This window comes from Typha latifolia, chromosome 1 (assembly GCF_019914945.1).
Source record: "Typha latifolia isolate L0001 chromosome 1, TyphaL0001v2, whole genome shotgun sequence".
NCBI classification, from domain to species: Eukaryota; Viridiplantae; Streptophyta; class Magnoliopsida; order Poales; family Typhaceae; genus Typha; species Typha latifolia.
Window position 1 is genome coordinate 8,865,155 of NC_133086.1, and position 20,280 is coordinate 8,885,434.

The 20,280-nt window shown below is 38.3% G+C and overlaps 1 protein-coding gene across 1 annotated transcript; it reads left to right on the forward strand.

Moving 5' to 3' along the window:
- The first annotated feature begins 11,786 nt into the window (after positions 1-11,786).
- Positions 11,787-12,913, forward strand: LOC140781367 (uncharacterized). The gene is made up of 2 exons (XM_073127313.1): positions 11,787-12,149; positions 12,229-12,913. Exons 1-2 carry the CDS (start codon positions 11,982-11,984, stop codon positions 12,760-12,762), a joined length of 702 nt encoding a protein of 233 aa, XP_072983414.1. The 5' UTR covers positions 11,787-11,981; the 3' UTR covers positions 12,763-12,913.
- Positions 12,914-20,280: the final 7,367 nt, after the last annotated feature.

The window sequence follows — 20,280 nt, forward strand, 5'->3', positions numbered from 1 at the left end:
GTGGGGGAAGTAAGGTAGTTTGAGTTCTCCATACAAGTAGACCAAACTTTTCTTTTTCCACTACCCAATTGGCAAATCTGAGATCTGCTAAGTTGCCTGTTTTCCATCTTGTAAATGTGCTGTTATTTGACTCAGATTGGCATAATGCCATAAAGTTCTCCAGTTTACTATTATCTTTGTAAATCCTCCATTGTTTCAAATGGAAATGACTTCCTTCCACGACGTATGCTTTGTTTCATACTGCCAACAAGCAAAACAATGGGCATTCTGCTAAGTTAATTTAATTCAAAATTCTGCAGCACATATGGTTGAAATCCTCAACTTGCATTTGTATTAGTCAATAATATCAGCAATGCTTGTCTTTTGTTTTTCGTCTATATATTATTATTATTCTACTGCCAAGTTTCTTTTTCCTATTCTATCTTCATCTGTAAGAACATGGCATATGTAACATAGAGCATATATCTACTTATATTTACTTTAATCATATTTGTGTTTCTGAAAAAAAAAATAAGGAAAAAAAGCAATTACTTCATAAAGGGAAGTGATGAAGTTACTGGAATCTATCAATTGCTAGAGAAAGCCTGAATATTTTATGAAAGATTATATAAACTTTTCATTAAGAAAAGATGATCTAAGGACAAACCTTTTGGAGAAAAGAATGTGGAAATCATAAAGATTCCATCAACAGACTAATTGAAACAACCAAATACTTAATGATCCATTTGAATGATCGATCAACCCTTGCTAATTTAGTAGTACAGCCATATGATTGATTTCAAAAATATGGCTATGAAGAAAGCAGCTAGTACTTGCAATTCTCATATCCTCACCTACAATCACTCGAATAATTATGCTGGCGAATTATAGAATATGAAGTTGTTAGGTAGTGTTCATACTTGACAAGACCTATTTTAATTAGCAGTTAGCACCAGCAATTTTTTTTGTTTTGTTTTAAAGTAGCTATAATGCAAACACTTAAGTACTTCAGTTAAACACGGGTATCAGCACGGAGAATTGTTCGATTAGGTGTACGGGTCGAAAAACTATTTTGTTAATCTTAGTGATGGATAGTTTACTTAATATTCTCCCCAAGTTGGAAGATCTCATCAGAGGCATGTGAAGCTTTCATGGATACTGAGAGTATTGTCTGAGGCTTATGAGTATTATAAGAGGTTTTACCTTGGCATTAAGTACAGCAAAGGACACCAAACCTTACTAATAACCTTGAAGCACTACACAAGAATATTCCCTACATTTCATGTCTTTGATCTCTTCTCTATTTCCTTCCTCTCTTGCTGATTGTTTTTAATGGCATTGCATTGTTCTGCCCCAGGGAGTTATTGCAGTTGCACATGCCTTAGTAAAGACAGACTAGCTCTGGCCTTCTCTCTCTCCCTATCTATGAACTTTGAATGACTCTTTAATGGTGAGTTGAATAAAAAAGATTGGGATAAGATCATGTGGTTTCTTAGCATGATTCAAAGCAATGCACATGCTATGAGTGTACATTCTTCCTCGTATGATGAGCATGAACACAGGAAGTCCAAATCTTTATTACTAAGTAACCTCTACTTCTTCAACTCTCCTGACCAAATCAAACTCATCACACTTTGACATCAGAGACAACCTTTTTTTTTTAGTTGGCTCCCTAATTGAAGTTGCTTTTGTTTATGGCTTAATTACGCACTTTCTTCTCTCTAAAATCGATACATAAAATTACTTAAGCGGCAGCCAAAATAATATTTTTAATAGCTGAGGAGGTCAAAATATAATAGAAAATGGGCGAGAGGGTATATGTGAGAATGATTGATAGCAATCATTTGATTCTCAATTGTTCAAATTAATATAGATATTGCTACTAACAAGATCTATATATAAGAAGGAATCAATTACCTGTCTAGATCAAGCAATTGATATCAATCATATTTCCAATCATTAGCCCATCAATCCAAAACTTGTTTAATCCGAACCAAATTCAAATCAAATCAACAAAGAGAAGAAAAAAAATCAAAAATATTGTTGTTAGGTCTTGGCCTAAAGATTAAGCTGTGATAGTTTAGGCCTAAAAGCGCGTAACCAGATCATTTCACTAAATTTTCATTCCATGTAGGACTAACCTCTTGTATGATTAATTCTTATATGGCAAATCAAGAAAATGACACATTTAATGCAAAATATATTTATCCATCCATTGATAGCCCATGTCCAGGTACCAGTGCGATTGATAAAAGATGGAAAAGAAAGATTAATATTTTTTTTCCCTTAGTTTTCATAGAATATTTTTAAATTTCTTGAATCTAAGCTTGTTTTACATATGTTATATTTGTAAAATATATACTATCAAGCTAAATGAGCCTGAGACCTGAGGCCACCTCAAATTCGAGATAAAACAAGCTCCAAAAGTGATAACAAGCTAATGAGTGAGCTAGCTCAAACCAAGCCGCACCACAGACATACCAAATTTGAGGAGTGACTCGCTAACTGGCAGCTCAATTTGTGCCTCGTCCATTAGGCTTGGCCTGATCCACTCTCTCATAGGTCGATAGACGGTAACGGGTTAGACTATTCTAACATGGCTCAAATTCGGCTCGACTCGACTCACTCATAGGCAAACTGGCAAACAGAGTGCTCAACCTAGTTGGCCTAATCTGCCAAGCCTAGCTCGCTCAATAATCACCCCTACTCCTAGACTTGGAGAGCTTTGTGGGGCTGTAGTGTAATATAAATGAGAGCATTAAACATATGTTAAATGTGCTTAATGATTCTTGGATCAATGTTGATACCGCCAACACTATTAACAAAGAAAACATAGTGTTTGATCTTATATCTATTAGCTGCTAGGATGAGGTCCGAGTTAGCGATGCTTTTAGCCCTACCCTTCATGATTCTATCTCGACCCTTTGGATTAGAGCATAACAGGGATAATATGTTAATGACTACTTCCAATAAACTTATGTAAAGTCATACAATTATATGAGAGATCCCATACCAAATATGTGGAATTATAATTATGGCCCTATAGTACCACCAAACCTGAGAAAGCATCTAAGCATACTTAAAAAATAAAAGAAAATAATGGATGAGCCCAGAAACCCATTGAGAGTAAAAAAAAAATGCTATACAATATTTAAAAAATAGAAAATGCAACAAATATAGGTATTATCCAAGGATTTATAGTAATGCTCCTTCTGACTCATATGGAAAATGCTATCGAAACTAAGGATAAATCCTAGGGCCAAAGCTTTCCTCTAGAAAATTTTGTGGAGAAGAGTACAGAGTACTTTGCTCATCTATAGTCTACACATTGAACTTGCTTATTCGTGCCCAATGTGTGGCTTATGGAAAGAGATGATAAATCAACTTTTCTATGGCTACAGATTTGTTGTCGAGACGTGGGAGGTCATTGCCCGTAACCTTGGCATTTCTTTTACTCTGACTATAATTGGATAAATTGTGATTGTGATCACCTTGGGGAGAATCAAGAATGTTTTTGGCTATTGCGGCAACCACAATTTGGATGGTTTGGAAGGCTAGAAATAGTGCCTGCTTCTAAGGCATCCGAGGGAAACCAGACTACTTGCTCGATTTGCTCTGAAGATGGCTATGGAATACCATAATAGAAGGGGCAACAAAATCACCACCAAAAGGGTCCGGAAATCATTCAATTGGGAGGCCCTACCTCTAGATGCATGAAACTCAAAAGCAATCCTTGTTTCTACTAGGGCCATTTCTGTGGGCTTAGCCTTGGAAGTGGAGGCTCTGGCTTCTTGTTTGTAAGCCATTACCATTGTAGCACAACACTATTATGAATTCGTCACTATCGAGGAGGACTCCAGTATTGTCATCAATACCGTTAATAGGACAGTCGATTGGTCTCTTGCTTTCACTGATCTTGGTTATATTCTCGATTTTGACATTTCAGGGGCTATTCCTAGGATGGATTAACTAATCTCTAGCATGCTTAGCAGCTCTCAACTCTCCTTTTAATAAAAAACTATGCTCACTAATTTTTTGTTAAGAAAAGGGATGTATAGTACAAATCTCCTAAAACTTGTAGCATTATATACTAACTTTAGAATTCGTGAAAGAAAGTTCGCAGACTGACATTAGTGGTGCAAAAGGATAAATTTTATATTTGACACCGTGTCTTTTTAATGTACTTGCGATTTACATTCTCCAATTTTCATATTTAAAACTTGAGTTCTATATTTTATCAAATATGTGTGGGAAATACTATTTGGACAAATGGAATAAAGGAGAATATTTTATGAACAACAAATATTTTTTTAAAAATATTTGTATAATTTACTTAACTTAATCCATCCTCCTTCTATATTTCTTAACACCGTGTCTTTTAATGTACTTGCGATTTACATTATCCTACTTAACTTTCCTTTTTTATAATAGATAATGAGGCCGCATGCTAACCCTTCTAATAAACAGGCCACATGATGTTAGCTCCGAACAAATTCTTCTAAGCCTCGGGAGGTCATATGGTAACCCACTTGACCACTGTGCTACAGTGATGGTATTGCAAATATGACATGTTAGACACTAGTTATTAAACTTTGAAGGTCCCAAAAGTCTAAATCTATATAGAGTCTGGCCTGAATCTTTCCATAGAAAATGACTTTTTTTGTTGGTTCACCACTGATGAACACATCCACTTATCTAGATGACATGTATGGGTACCAAAAAGCAATGCGTAATGACTCATTTTTGTGCTAATTCCTCTTCCAAGACCTGAGAAAACTGCCCTGCAACATAGGCTACAAATTAATCAAAGCATATATATATATATATAGAAAGAGAGAGAGAGAGTGTGTGTGAGATCTCCCTCCACCTTTTGCTATATAATTAAGACTAATCTTTATCTTGTCGCTGACCACTTGAGAAGGTTTATTGACCCCCATAAAGATTAATTATTCTTTATAATCTCCTTGTATTCTTTAATCTCCTTATCTTTAATCCAAAAGCTAGTCTTGTTCCAAGCATATAATGTGCGCCCACCCTCCACTAGCATGGATTGATATATATAATTGCTAGATTAACTAATATATAATTAATTGAGTTTGCAAGCCAAGTATGGAACTTTAGACTTGTGAGACATCTTGTGGTCAAAACTTCTCAAGACTTGCATATATATATAGGAAAAAAATGGTTCTTTTTAATTTCTTGCATTAATAATTGTGGGGATGAGGAAATGGACATGAGGTTTAATTCATTTGGTGCTTTCTAGAGGATCTCTAAAATATTGATATTCAGAATGTGATTCATTTCTACAACACATAGGGCAAATACTCAATATTATTGTTAGATGATAACTACAGTATATGAAACATATCTCGCATAAACTTCAGTAACAATAAGGGTAATAGTTTATCTTTATTTGTGTTTATAACTTAATATGTCAGAGAATGCAAGTGACAAAGCCAAAGCGTGTTTATTCACATGAGTTCAAATAAGATTTCTTGACTCGTGGGAAGCGTTTACATTATGGGCAGGCATAACTATGGCCCATCCTATCTAATTGATAAAACCTGCTCCTCCTTGGTACCATTTTTCCATAAATAATTCATCCGTTTTAATTTTGATCCATGCAGTCTTTCATGCCTAAGGTATTCTGTACTTAGAAGGCCTTCAAGGCGTAGAGTTGGGGCTGCGTTGGTGATGTTGAGGCTCGCCTTAAAAGTATGCGGCACGCCATCAAGGATCTAGAGTGCTTGGACGCTATTAAGGGCTTCGAACAGAATGAAGTGTGCGCTAAGTCGACAAAATAATCTGGAGTGGTTGTAGAGGTTCTAGCTAGCTTTGATGGGTGCAAGATGGAGATGCAAATACTTCAATTTTTTTACCTCACTGCTTGCATTAGGAGCCAGCGAAACCGTATTGCCGGCATTGTTGGTGAGCACAGGGTCTAGACCACTGACTACGAGGATATAAGGTCTAGATTCCAAGCCCATTATAGTCCTACTGATAGAGATTGGAGTTATCTTCGAACCACCTCATTGATAAAATGAGAAGGAAACTCAAACTGCACCGATTAGCAGTGAGGAGATTAGAGCAGCAACTTACAACATGCCCAAATGGACTACAGGTGGAGGTTTTATATGACATATTAGACGGCAACATGTGCTCACTTATGCAATGCAGTGGCGGAGTTCTTCGTTGAGGGAATTCTGCCTTAGTGGGATCATACATATATCACCTTGATACCAAAGAAGGAGAATCTGACGACAGTTAAAAGACTTTTGATCAATATCCTTGTACGATGTGGCGTACAAGGCAATTAACAAAATCCTCATAGATCAAATGAAGTCGATACTGTACAAATTGATTAGGCATGAACATACTACACTCGTTTCGATAAATCCATTCAAGATACTGGATTACCCCCACATTGTGGCCTTCGACGGGGCAACTCATTGTTATTATATATTCATCTTGTGCTTATAGCTTTTAACATCCATCCTTAATTGACAAAGTAGAGGCTGGTCTGCTGGATGGGTATAATTTCGGGAAGGGAAAGGTGGCACACATGCTCCATGCAAATGATCTGTTGCTAGTGACTAAGGCTAATCTAAGGAATGCTAACGCAGTACTCCCATCTCACTAACCAAAAAGTTAACATTGTTCATCCTCTGTGCTGGATGAAGATGTTAAGGAGTTACGTGGTCTACTGCAGCTTAAAGAAGGTAAAATTTCTTTCACATATCTGGTATCAAGATATCTGGCCATTGCATCCCTATGCTCGGTCACCTTGACTTGGAAGAGAAATACCTTTCACTAGCAGGGAAAATAACTATGGTGCAATCTGTTGGTAATTTCATATATTTGACATGAATTTTTTTATTAACTTTGAGCTAAGTTTTAAGTGGATTAATGATGGTTTAATGGTGGAAATAATTTAGCTCAAAGAGTACTTTATTGTCATATATTCACTTAGTCAAATCTATAAAGAAAAGTGAATGAAAATTGGCTCTAAAGTGGGTATCATGGCAATGAAAAATAAAGAAAAGTGAGTTTAGTACTATACTAGATATTTGAGAAATATTAGTATGATATATAAGTAACAAACTTCTTATGTGCTTTAGGCCCTAAAAGGGGTACCTATTTTGTGGGTAAAGGTTACTATATAATTTAACTCACGCGCGCGCCGCCCGGCCCGGCTCGACTCGGTTTGCACACACGGATCAAGTCCAATTTTAATTTTTTGCCTGATACGGGTTCAAACTTGGTCTGGTTTGGGTTGGTTGGTTGGTTGAACCTGCTCGAAGTCGAAGTGGTGTGCCTTCGATTAATCAGTTAGTTAGTTAGTTGAACCCAACTCGAAATGGTGCATCCCTTAAGTTGTAACTGTTGATTGGTTTCAGATCCGAAATGGTGCATCCATTCATGACCATTTGCATCCTTTCATCGAGCCTATTTAATTCTATAAATAGGCTATCAGTCTACATAATTTAATATAAAAATTTGGTTCATTCCTTCTAAGTCTGAGTCAAGTCTTAAGTTTGAGTCTGCATTTAAGAGAGAGCACAGCACGGTTCAGGTTCAATAAGGTATTCGAATAACTGCTTCCTTTTGAATGCAAGACAGTCGTTGTATCCTGGGAGATCGACGTCCACTGTTCCAAAAGCAAATTAAAGTGGAGGGCGAATTGGTCTTAAGGAGATAGTGTCCAACACTAAACTCGACTATTCAAAATTTCTATAATCTATAAGTTTATTTAAATTTATTTCATTTTGATCAGATTTTTTTTTACTCTTTGGAATCAGATTGTTACCGCCAACAATCTTAAGACCAATTTTGGTTCTCACTCTGATTTCTGTCAGTGTTCTTTTCTTTTGATCGAATTTTTATTTTTCTTTCATTCTTTTAGATGGCTAAAATAGTAAATAGTACTATTACCCCTATCACTGCTCCTTTAGTACCTACAGTTCATGGAGGAAAGCCTGAGAAGTTCTGTGGTGCAGAATTTAAGAGATGGCAACGAAAATGCTCTTTTATCTGACCACCTTGAATTTGGCTGAATTCTTACATAAAGATGTGCCTGAACTCCGAAAGGAGGAAACTGATAAGCAAGTAGTTGCTATAGTGGATGCGTGGAAGCATGCCGACTTTCTTTGCCAAAACTATATCCTTAATGGATTGGACAACTCGTTGTATAACGTGTATAGTTTAGTAAAAACGTCTAAGGAATTATGAGAATCTTTAAACAAGAAGTACAAGACAGAAGATGCCAATGCAAAGAAATTTGTAATCGATAAATTTCTTGAGTACAAGATGGGAGATCAACGTCCACTATTCCAGAAGCAATCGGTGGAGGGCGAATTGGTCTTAAGGAGATAGTGTCCAACACTAGACTCAACTATTCAGAATTTTATATTTTGTAATTTGTAAGTTTATTTAATTTATTTATTTTTGATCGGATTTTTTGTGACTCTTTGGAATCAGATTGTTACCGCCAACACAATCAACCTTGAGGACCATTCCATACTACTAGATGGGGTCGACTTAGTTATTGGACTCGATTGTCGACGAGATCTTGAGGATCGCCAAGTTGTTCATTTGAGAAAATAGCATAGAGCAATGCAGAGTCCACCTTGTTAGTTGGGAGTTAGATGTCTACGAAGGCTAAAGGAGCCAAACAAGTCCTCTTTAGCAAACATGTTCTTAGCGTGCTCTAAGAATGACAAACACCATGGATATCCATTATAAGGACTAAATATGGTTAGTTGTGGCTGTGGGCCACTAGACTGACACTGGGTTATTTGTGGCTATGGTCGGCTATATCCAAGTGGCGACGGTGCTAAAGGCTGGACACAAGTGGTGCATTGGTGATAGAGAGAGGACCTCTCTATTGGAAGATGCATGGCTAACTGGGGTGCCGTTAGGGAGGTGTTTACGCTTCACTAACGTGGAATACTTTGATGAAAACTCACAAGTTGATGACCTCATATGGTAGGGAGAAGGGGAAGCTAATAAGCTATTGAGAGGGTTTAATAATGCTTTGGACTTTTCTATCGCCATGTTGATGACAAGTGGAACTGAGGATGAAGACTTGTGGGTGTGAGCTCAGAATTTGAGTGAGGAAGCCAGATCCAAGTCGATGTATGCCTACTTGAGGGGACCGATGGAACAATGTCAGGGTTTAGCTAAAGATGTAGAGGATTCAAATTGCTCCTCGGCTCAAATCCTTCCTTTGGTTAGCTTATTGGAATGGGGTACCTACCCCTTCCTCTATATATGAGATTGATTGCGGCCGAAAGGTAGCTATGAGATGTGTGGGCTGCATTAAGAGACTATGGCCCATTTGTTATACTAAAATATATTCACCTTAGAAACATGGGCTATGTTAGCTGAGCTAGCTAACTTGAAGGGTGTAATTGGCAATCATGTAGATCAGGAGTTTATTAACAATCTTGGTCGTAGGACCCTAAAGTGACAAATGGATCAAGGTTGTTATTGCAGCTACAGTGTGGGGGATCTAAAAAGAATGCAACAATATGATTTTCCAATTCGTAAAGACAATATCAAGGGTGGTGGTGAAGAAAGCAATACAATTAGCACAAGAATATAGCCACCAATCAATGGAGGGTCAAAACTAGAGTGATGAAATGGAAATCGTCAGCCGAGAGGCTAGGTTAAATTAGACACAAATGGCTCCTATGTGGCAGGTGAGTGTCATAGTGGTGTAGGGTTTATATATAACTTATATGGAAGGCAATAGAGCTGCTGATTGGCTTGCTAAGATAGATAAAAAGACTATTGGTAGCGTCTAAATCTGTTAGTCGGATCTTATTCCTCAAAAATTGTTAGACATTCTTGTCTGTGATAGACAAGCATTGTATATGCCATTGTGTAATTTCCAACTGATTTTTTATTAGCTCTTTTAATTTAAAAAAAAAACAAATTTACAAATCACACCTTATAATTTACGTGTTTTGTAATTCACACCCCATCTTTGATGATTTTATAACCCGACAGTTCATTTTTCTCTATAATTCTCATTTAACATCTTGGGTTAATTTGGATGGTATAAGCAAAAAATTATTTCGTTACGGAATAATTTATAAATACCTAAATTATCCCTGTCTTCTTCAATCTCTCTTTCTCTTCCCAAAAAAATGAAAAAGAAGATGAGGAGGAAGACAAGAGAAGGTGGTGGTGGCAATAGGAGAAGATGGTTGGAAAAGAAGAGGAAGATGATGAAAGAATATAGAGGAACAGATGGTGAGCGCTAATTAGTAAAAATAGCCTCAGATTGTTAAATAAAAAATATTAAAAAGTGGGAGGGGAGAGATCAGATTACAAAATTCCCAAAGGCTTTGTGTGAAATTATAAAATATATAAAATATAGGATGCAATTTATAAAATTTCTAAAAAGAATATATGCTTTAATATTCGGGTGCTGCTTCACACGTCACGCAAACTGCTAAGTAGTGCTTCCTGGAAGAGGTGGCAATGTCTCCACCAACTTTCCCCCCATCTCCATCCAAACGCTTCGTAGGATCACACTACTAATAATTTATTAGGAGGCCACCTACCCAATCACTAATTCTTGTTGTGCAATAAAAATTGCCCCCATTTCCCTGGTAAAAACTCTAGTTTGCCACTAATATCATATGCTAATTAAGTTTGCCTTGTGAATGTTACTATAGTTCTTTTCTTTTTCTTTCTTTTTTCTTGGGGTAAATTACATTTTTATCCTCTTGTGGTTTTAATTAACCCCATTCTCATGTACTTTAAACCCAAAAAAGCACTCAATCTTTATGTTGTTTATATCAAGGTATTAGTCAATATTTAAAGACAATGCGAAAGAAACTGATTACTCTCACAGAAATAAAGTATTATTTGAGGATCTTAGAGATAATTTAATTATGTAGCAACTTACTAAGAACGAAAAATGTGGAAGCTAATGAACCACATTGGTTCCATTACACGGTTAATTTTAGATGGAAACTATCGGTTTACAACTTAGTTTAAATACGGAAGAGTTAAATATTTAGATTAGTACGTTAGAAATTGGACCCAGACCAAAAGAAGGTGAAATATAATTTTCCTTCTTTTTTTCCTTTCTTTTGTGAATGCCAAGAGTAAGTTGACCTCCTCCATGAGAAAATAAGCTTAGTCGTCCAATTTATGTACCGAAGAGGACCGAGAATTAACTCGTGTTGTCTAATTTATAATTACTCTAAAGACGAGCAAATCCTCCTGATTAAGGGTTTTAAATATGAGCCCATACTCCATCACAAAATAATTGTCATCATAGTGACAATATTCTTGGAGCTCATGTACGTGGGATCATCTCTTCTTCAATTGAACTCGATTTCGTCGGCTTCTACTGAAGTATATTTCATGTCGCTTTTCTTGCAAGAGAACGATATAAAATAATCTTGATCATAGCACTCTTGTTTATCCTATCAAACAAAGATTAGGGTGTGCAGCATGCAATATTTTCAGCACTAAGAATATTATTTGTGCCATCCTCAAGCTTTTGTGCTTAGTTCGATGGCATATATATATATATATATAATAGCTCAAATGAATCTGGCCTGAAACCTTGCCTCCATTCACTTTTCTGATGGGGATATGACAAGATAAGTAGGATTTGGGTTTGATCAAACTGAACAGCTACCAAATTCGGAAGTACCCAACAGTGTGTGTATGAAGTGGAACTAATTAATATTATATATATAACTTTTAGGCTTTGTGTTTGTTGCATGGATGTATCCTCGGTGGTGTTTGATCATGATGAGATTTCTCGTGCTACTTTAGGTCATGTCGCTGATGGTCACGAAGGAATTGGATCCATGCATGTCTTGCACTTACTTGGGTGCTCTTCTCTCTCTCTCTCTCTCTCTCTCTCTCTCTCTCTCTCTGTCTATATATAGACATATCCTCCTCGATATATACCACTGTTAGATTAGAGTAGTAAGAAGAGGAAGTGTGAATTAATTAGTTTTATAGAGAAATCGATGGAGTGGAGAAAGAGTTATTTGGATGTGATCTTGGTCCCTCTTGCCCTCCTCTTCCCCATCCTATACCATGTTTGGCTGTCGCATATGGTCCGATCTCGACCGCATCAAACCATCATCGGCATCAACTCGATCGGCCGCCGACGTTGGGTCCTCGCCATGATGAAGGTATATAGAGATAAGGCACGAGTGTTTGTAGTTGTAAATGATTATATGCAACTCAAATTCTAAATGGGCATGGCGGCAGGACAACGAGAAGAAGAACATCCTGGCGGTGCAAAGCATCCGGAACGCGATCATGGGGGGGACGCTAATGGCGACCACCTCCATCCTCCTCTGCTCCGGCCTCGCCGCCGTCATCAGTAGCACGTACAGCATCAAGAAGCCGCTCAACGACACCGTCTTCGGCGCGCACGGCGAGTTCATGCTCTCCCTCAAATACGTCACCCTCCTCCTCATCTTCCTCTTCGCCTTCCTCTGCTACTCCCTCTCCATTAGGTTTCTCAACCAGGTGAACTTCCTCATCAACACACCCTCCGGCGACGACGCAGGCCCGGTGTCGCAGGACTACATCTGCGACCTCCTGGAGAAGGGGTTCACCCTCAATGCAGTGGGGAATAGGCTCTTCTACGCTGCTCTCCCTCTTCTGTTATGGATCTTTGGCCCAGTCTTAGCCTTCTTGTGCTCCGCTGCCTTGATTCCAATACTCTACATCCTTGATATCGTCTGTGAGGAAGAGAAGGGTGGCTCTGCATGTAGCAAGGACTGCACGGAAGCTTAAAACAATGATGATAATGATGATGATAATGATGTTGTTGTTGTTATTGTTATTGTTGTTTTTATCCTCTCTACCTTGTTCTGAGCTATTATTAATTGTACTCTTGATCTAATTACTAATTAATGCAAATGCAAAAGGTCTGCAATACTTGGAGGTGTTAGGTAGCAGCTAACATCAAGAATCTTGATCCTAAACTGATCAAGCACTAGCTAGGATCTCCTGTTGAAATTAAGGAGCCACTAGTATATATAATGGTCTACTAGCTATATCTGTAAAGGAAAAGCCATTGCTACATTATATAGCACTAGTAGATGCGACTATTTATTTTCCCAGCAGCACATTGAGGTTTAAAAAGGATACTACTATTAAGTGCAAGAATTAATTTTTGCATTAAATTAAGAACTGCCATGTCCTTTCCTACTAAATCACTCCTCTCCCCTATTAGCTTTGATCTTCTACGTCCTATCACTAGACTCAAGACGCTCCGATGTAAGAAAATGCAGCCCATTGTATGTGTTGCTCTATGTCCAATTAAATCATCTTAGTGGGTTAGAATTGGATCATAAATGTTAGGGATATAATTAATTTGTACGCTATGATCTGTGCTACTTCCTTGATAAACTTTTACATTATAATCTAGACATATTAGAAAAAAGGAACAAAAAATAACATTATTAATTTGATCCATGGGAATTAAACTTATCATGATCAGTAAAATTAAGAAGAGCTGAATTATTCAGTTATGCATCAAATTGTACTTGTTACCAACTTAAGATTTGCTACTAAAGGGGCCAGATACCTTGTTCTTTTTATTGGCTGTCATAACTTTGGTAACTAGCATGATATTGGTATAAGTATCTTTGTCAACTATCATTGCTATGGAACACTAGATGGCCCAAGGGTCCAAACTCTGTCGATATATAATTGGCCCCGTTTCTTTACAAGATCGATGGGCCTTTTAAAGGGGTAGTGATATTTATAAAGCAAAAAAAGAGAAGTAATTTGAACAAGCTTTTGCTTGTCCAAAGTTCAGGTTGGAGGCTTGGTGGCTAAAGGATGAGTCTTTCCTACCCTATTGAATCTATCTTCTAGGATCAGATTTTAGGCTAGTGAACACTCCAACAACCTACGAAACTAGGTAAAGATAGTGGAGCAAGATATTCTCAATATCAAATCAAAAGGTTTCACATCTACTGGGTTTTGTGGGATATCCACAAAGATCTTCTGCTAAAAGAAGAAATCTACTGGCACCAAAGATCTTGGGTAAACTGGCTGAAGTGGGACGACTGCAACACCTCTTTCTTCCAAGCTTCGACGACTGCACGCAATAGGCGCAACAACATCACTGCTCTCCTTTCCACAGACAACTGGAAGAGGAATGTTCGCCAATTTAGAGCAGCCTTCATCAACCACTTCAAAGCAGTATATAGTACCTCAAACCCTCCTTCACTCCTAAACTACTACCCACAAGATCTAAGTTCCACACAGAGAATCCCTCACGAGACAACCACCAGCCTTTGTGCCATCCCATCCAAGGAAGAGGTCAAGATCGTTCTCATGAGTCTCACACCGGATAAAGCTCCTAGACCCGACGACCTGAACGCAAGGATCATTCAAACCCTCTGGCCAGAGATTGGAGATGCAATCTTTAGTCAAGTGAAGCAGTTCTTCCATACCAAAACAATAGAGAAGGCGCTAAAACACACAACTATCATCCTCATACCTAAAAAAGATAAACCTAAAGGAGTAGGTGACTACCGCCCTATCAGCCTATGGAACACAACATACAAAATCATTGCCAAGCTACTAGCACTAAGAATGAAGCCTTTCCTGAACGATATCATCTCTCCAACCTAGAAGGCTTTTGTTCTAGGACGACAGATAGTGGACAATCAGGTGGTGGCACAAGAAATGTTGTGTTACCTCCAAGCCTCTAAGAACAGCAAATGATCCTTTATGCTTAAAGCAGATTTATCTAAAGTATTTGATCGCTTGGAATGGACATTCATCAAAGACTGCTTGATAGGATATGGCTTCCCTCTTAAGTTTGTTGACCAGTCTATGGCTGCATCTCAATAGTGTCAATTACAATTGAGATAAATGGTTCCGCTAAAAGCTCCTTCAACCCAACAAGAAGGCTAAGACAGGGTTGCCCACTCTCACCCTATTTATTCTTCTAAGCTCAAACATCCTATCACTGTTATTGGAAGATGGAAGGATAAATAAAAGGATTAATGGCGTCAAGGCGGCTATGGGAGCTAATCCCCTCACCCACTTGATGTTTGTGGACGACTTACTTCTCTTCAGAAGATCCACGGCTAAAGAAGGCTCAAACTTGAAGAATATAATTGATCTCTACTGTTTGCATCTCGGGCAGGCTATCAACCTCGACAAATTAGCGATCCACTTTAGTAAATGTGATGGTCAGTCAGGATGTAACAAAGCCATAGCAGCCCTCAAACTTGAAGAATATAATTGATCTCTACTGTTGCATCTCAAGGCAAGCTATCAACCTCGACAAATCAGTGATCCACTTTAGCAAATGTGATGGTCAGTCAGGATGTAACAAAGTCACAGGAGCCCTCCAAGTTAAGCGCTTGTAGGAAGGAAATCAGTATTCTCGGTAATCCAATGATCCTTCCTAGGTCAAAAGTTAAAGCCTATGCTTTTGTGGTCGAAAAGTTTCAACAAACACTATCTGGCTGGAAGGCTAACTATCTCTCTCATGCGGGGAGACTAACCCTACTAAAATCGGTCTTAAGCTCCATCCCTCTCTACTTCATGGCGCTCTACATCTACCCTAAGATACTTGTCACGACTCGAAATAGAAATCATGACCGGCCATGCATCTCAATATGCTTGAGATACACGAAGCCTTATTAATACTTTCTACGCGTACGATGGCAAATTAAATAAATAAAATAAAAATCTGCTTTGTTAAATTTTTAAAACTAATTGCAATAAACATAAAACAATGTTAATATATTTTCGAGTCTCTAAACTAAATAAATAAAACTTCTAATCTATAGCATAAATTCTAAAAGAGCGGAAAAGTAAATAGTGAATCCTAAGTGGAGGTGGAGTCCGGGTACATCTCGCTTAGTCGCCTCGCTGACTTTTACCTGAGATAGATAAATAAATACAAAAAATAGAATCCATGAGCCAACAACTGTAACTCAATGAGTGGAATCCACTCGAAAACCAAATAAATTCTATATTATTGTAATGCTGAAAAAGATTAAACTAGAAGCAACAATATCCATGATAATTTTGCAATAAGCATGCTCTTTAAATAATAACAATGATAACAATAGAAAAAGTCACAACTTGTAATCTTGCACGGTTTCAACATATTAACATATTTTCAATATTTATAATGTCATATGTCTCAATGGGTCAAAACACTGTGGATCCACATCAACTAGAAGTCACCTCAAGATAACGCTCATAACTTTTCTTCATAGCTGATCCGGTTAGGGTCATCATAAGGTATCACCCTGTGATTAACACACTCTGTCTTTTCCTCTAATCGTTGAGAGAAGTTAGAGTCACCTAGGAAATTTTCTCATTCATCCTAGGACTATTTCCTAACCACGCTAGAGTCACCTAAGAAAGTCACCGTAGTGATCTAATTTAGGACTTTCCTCTGGACTTTCAAATAGACTTGAGTCACCATAGAAAATCGCAAGCGATTTATACCGGAACTGTTCCTTAAGTCGTATCAATACTAGTCTCGTTTTTTTCTCACTAATTTCAATATTTGCACAAAATATAGTGATGCACTGAGTATAATGATTAAATATACACAGAAAATATAATAATTAAATTTTGCACGTATGGATAAAATAAATAAATTTGCACATAGAAAATGTAACAATTAAATTTTTACACGTCAGGGTGAAATAAATAATTTGCACACAAAAAATTTATATGGTCTAACCAAGGTACGAAATATAATAAAATAAATATGTGAGTGACCCACTCACCTGAGTCTAGGCAAGACAACTAAATCTCAAATCCCTAACTCACGTGCTAAAAATCACCACATTTAATAATAAATAACAATAATATTTTTCTATAATTTAACTCAATAATCATTAATTTGGGCCAAAATAAGCCCAAATCAGTTGGGTTGGGCTGCAATGCCCACCCAACCTATTCTTAAATGGATTGGGCCCAAGGCCCAATCCAATTAACCAATGGAACCGGGTCGGGTTCCTTGGATTCGGATCCAACCTGACCCGAATCCAACATCTTAATTGGGAGAAGGCCAGACTCGGGTTGCCCGAGTCTGTCTTCTCCAAGCCGAAAAGAGAGAGAGAGAGAAAGAGAGAAAGGGAAAGAGAGAGAGGAAAAGAGAGAGAAAGGGAGACGTCGGTGGCCATCGCGGCGACGGTTCGCTGGCCAGCACGCGCCCTTAGCTCCCAACACCCACACGGTGCCGCCGCCCTCGCGAGGTGGAGAACTCACCACCGACGGCCGACGCCAAGGCCGACATCGATTTGGGGCCACGAGGGCGCCCTAGAAAACATCACCGACACCGGCTTGGAGCACGAAGCTTCCGGTGACAATGCGGTTGCGACCCGGCCGCCGCGGCCGGCCTGACTTGCCGACGAAGCTGAATTCCACGAATTAGGTATTTCTAATTTACCTCTTTAAATTTAAATTAAACTAGAAGGATGAGAGAGGGCTCACCGAGGAGGAGTGCGGTGGTCTCAATTTCCTCCGGCGATGCTCCAACGGGCCGAACCCTCATCGCGATTTCGACGGAGAGAAAAGATAAGAAAACGAAAGAGGGGAAGAAGAAAAGAGAGAAAGGGGGGATGAGATGGTTAAGCAAAGAGAGAGGGGATTAGGGTTTTTAATTTATAGTTTAGAAGATGATCAAATCTAATCTGATTTGGATTAGATGAAATCCTTTTCTTTTTTTCTTTTTTTTTGTTCTGCGCTTCGTCGTGTGCCGGAGAGGGAGAGGGGAGGGGCTCCCTCCTCTCTCAACCCCCAATTATTTTTTTTTAGTTCTGACAATACTTATCTCAAAATTAAAGACTCTCATGAGGGACTTCTGGTGGGGATTTTCGGATGAGAAGAGGCACATCTACCTAAAAAGTTGGAAATCAATTTGTAAACCAAAGAATACAAGAGGCCTCGATGTCCGATGACTAAAGTTGGTTAACTAGGCGCCGATACTAAGCTTGCCTTGGCTCTTGATCAAAGAATCGAACTCTAATTGCGCCTCTCTCTTGAAGGAAAGATATTTTTGAAATGAATCCTTTTGGAAAGCAAGATGGAAGCAACGTGCCTCCTGGATGTGGTCTTCTATCTTAAAAATGTGCAACAAACTCCGACAAAGTGTAACATGGCAAGTGGGCAATGGTAGATCAATCATGATCGTGGACGATTCCTAGATCGTGCACCGCTTGTCTGAGGTTCAGCTCCCTCCAAACATTAATATGGTTGCAGATCTAATGGACAGTCATGCTTGGGATGAAAGGATAATTCGTGAACTACTTGCAAAGGATGCTACTCAAGCTGTTATAAAATCCTTCATTAGCCCGGCAACCATTGAAGAGGTTGATTGACTGTTGTAGATACACTCAGCTTCTGGAGAATTCTCTGTCAAAACTACTATCAACCTCCTTTCGAACAATGACTATACCAGCTCTTCCTCATGCTCGGATAAATGAAAGCTATGGAAGACCATCTGAAGCTACCAGAAGATCTTACCAAGAGTTCAAACCTTCTTGTGGCGCTGTTTGAACAAAGCTATAGCTGTCAGGGAGGTAATTGCAAAGAGACTCCCCATGGTTGACACCACCTGTCCAATATGCAAAAATGGATTAGAAACGCAGAGAACCTCCTCCTAGGGTGCAGCTTCGCTTAGGCCACATGGTTTGCAAGTGACCTCGACCTCAGGATTGACACAACATCAGATCGACTGGATGATTGGCTCATGCACATGTCGGAAAAGATAAACGTCGGAGGATCTAGCTTACACTTTCACCTTGATGTGGGAAGTCTAGAAAGCTCGAAATGAAAAAGTATACCGTGGCATAGAATGCAAGGCTTCATCAGTGATCAATGTTACAAAGAAAAGCAACTTCGCACTTCACGCCTAACATGGTGAGGAATCGCCCAACGAACCACTCAAGCTAAATGAAGAGTTACCCAAAGAGAATGGGCTGGTTTGCTGGGTTGATGCATCTTGGAGAAGCAACAGCAAAGGAGGCCTTGGCATTATGATCTGCAGGTACCCAAACCGATTTTGCATGGCAAAGTGTATCCATATAAGCCATTGTTCCATCGGCTTAGCTGGGGAAGCCCTAGCCCTACTAGAGAGATATTGGATAACGAGCTATGTTGGCTTTTGAGCGACTCCCTCAATGTCGTGAAGGCGATTAATGGTAGGTCTTACAATATCGACTGGTCCATACGCTCGTTAGTACTTGAAATGTAAACGGTGAATTTCTAATTACCCTAAGATTCGGGTTTGTTTTACAAGCCATGCCAATAATGGTGCAACTCATAGGTTAAGCAGTCTAGCTTCTCAAGTTTGTATTACTAAAGTCTAGACTGATCCACCAACTAATGAGGAATGTAACATTTTGACAAATGAATACTAAAGTCTACAGACATTTTCTCAAAAACAAACTTTTGCTTTTGATTGATGGGGAAGAGAACTACATACTTACCCAAGATATTAGTCCAATTAGCCTGCAAGAATCTTGTCACTAACTATAAAATATAGCTCTCCTAGCTAGGTTCAAAATAAAAGGAGAAAATAATGTTCTACCGTATTTAGAAGCTAGCATTCCAAACTAATATCATCTTCAACTACATATGTGAACCAGTTCTGATCATTTGGAATTGCACCTCGCTCTTGCCTATCATAACTATTTTGAAGTTTTTTTATTCCATTATTCTTGTTAGCTTGTTCAATGGTGTTCGTGGTGCTCCTTAATGGACTATTCACACGATGGAGACTTTTAGGCCCTTTTTATCTCATCATCTCCTCTCTTTTTTATAATAAATAAATCTCCCATATTGTTGTTTGGGTTGCCAATTGCGATCGCTTAATAATTTTTGGCTTTACATGTCTATGAGACTTGCAGTAACCATAGCGGATTATTAATAGAGATTTTTTTTCTTTTAGTAAAACATATATATCAAGACGAATTCCAAAACTATTCTAAATAACCATTCAAAGTCTTGGCTAATCCTTATATTCCATGTCACTTAAAATTGGCATAACACTTGTCTTAAGTTATTCCAATTAAAGGGTGCGATATCCATTACTTAACAATAGCTTACGTTTGGAGTTAAGTGCTTATCAAACATAGTATCGGAACCAGTTTTTTCTGGAGGTCATGTACGCAACTTTAGCTTTAATATTTAAGAGCTTTTTTTGGACTTTGAGATCAGATCCGAGAGAGAGAGAGAGAGAGAGTTGAGAAGAGAATATTCTCTATGCATGATTTGAAATTATTCGCATCTCCTTTATAACGTACCTTTGGACCATGC

Excerpts from the sequence above, each read along its gene's own strand:
- LOC140781367 (XM_073127313.1), top strand. The coding sequence starts at position 11,982 with ATGGAGTGGAGAAAGAGTTATTTGGATGTGATCTTGGTCCCTCTTGCC. Across the intron at positions 12,150-12,228 it reads GGGTCCTCGCCATGATGAAG|GACAACGAGAAGAAGAACAT; the intron begins GTATATAGAGAT and ends GCATGGCGGCAG.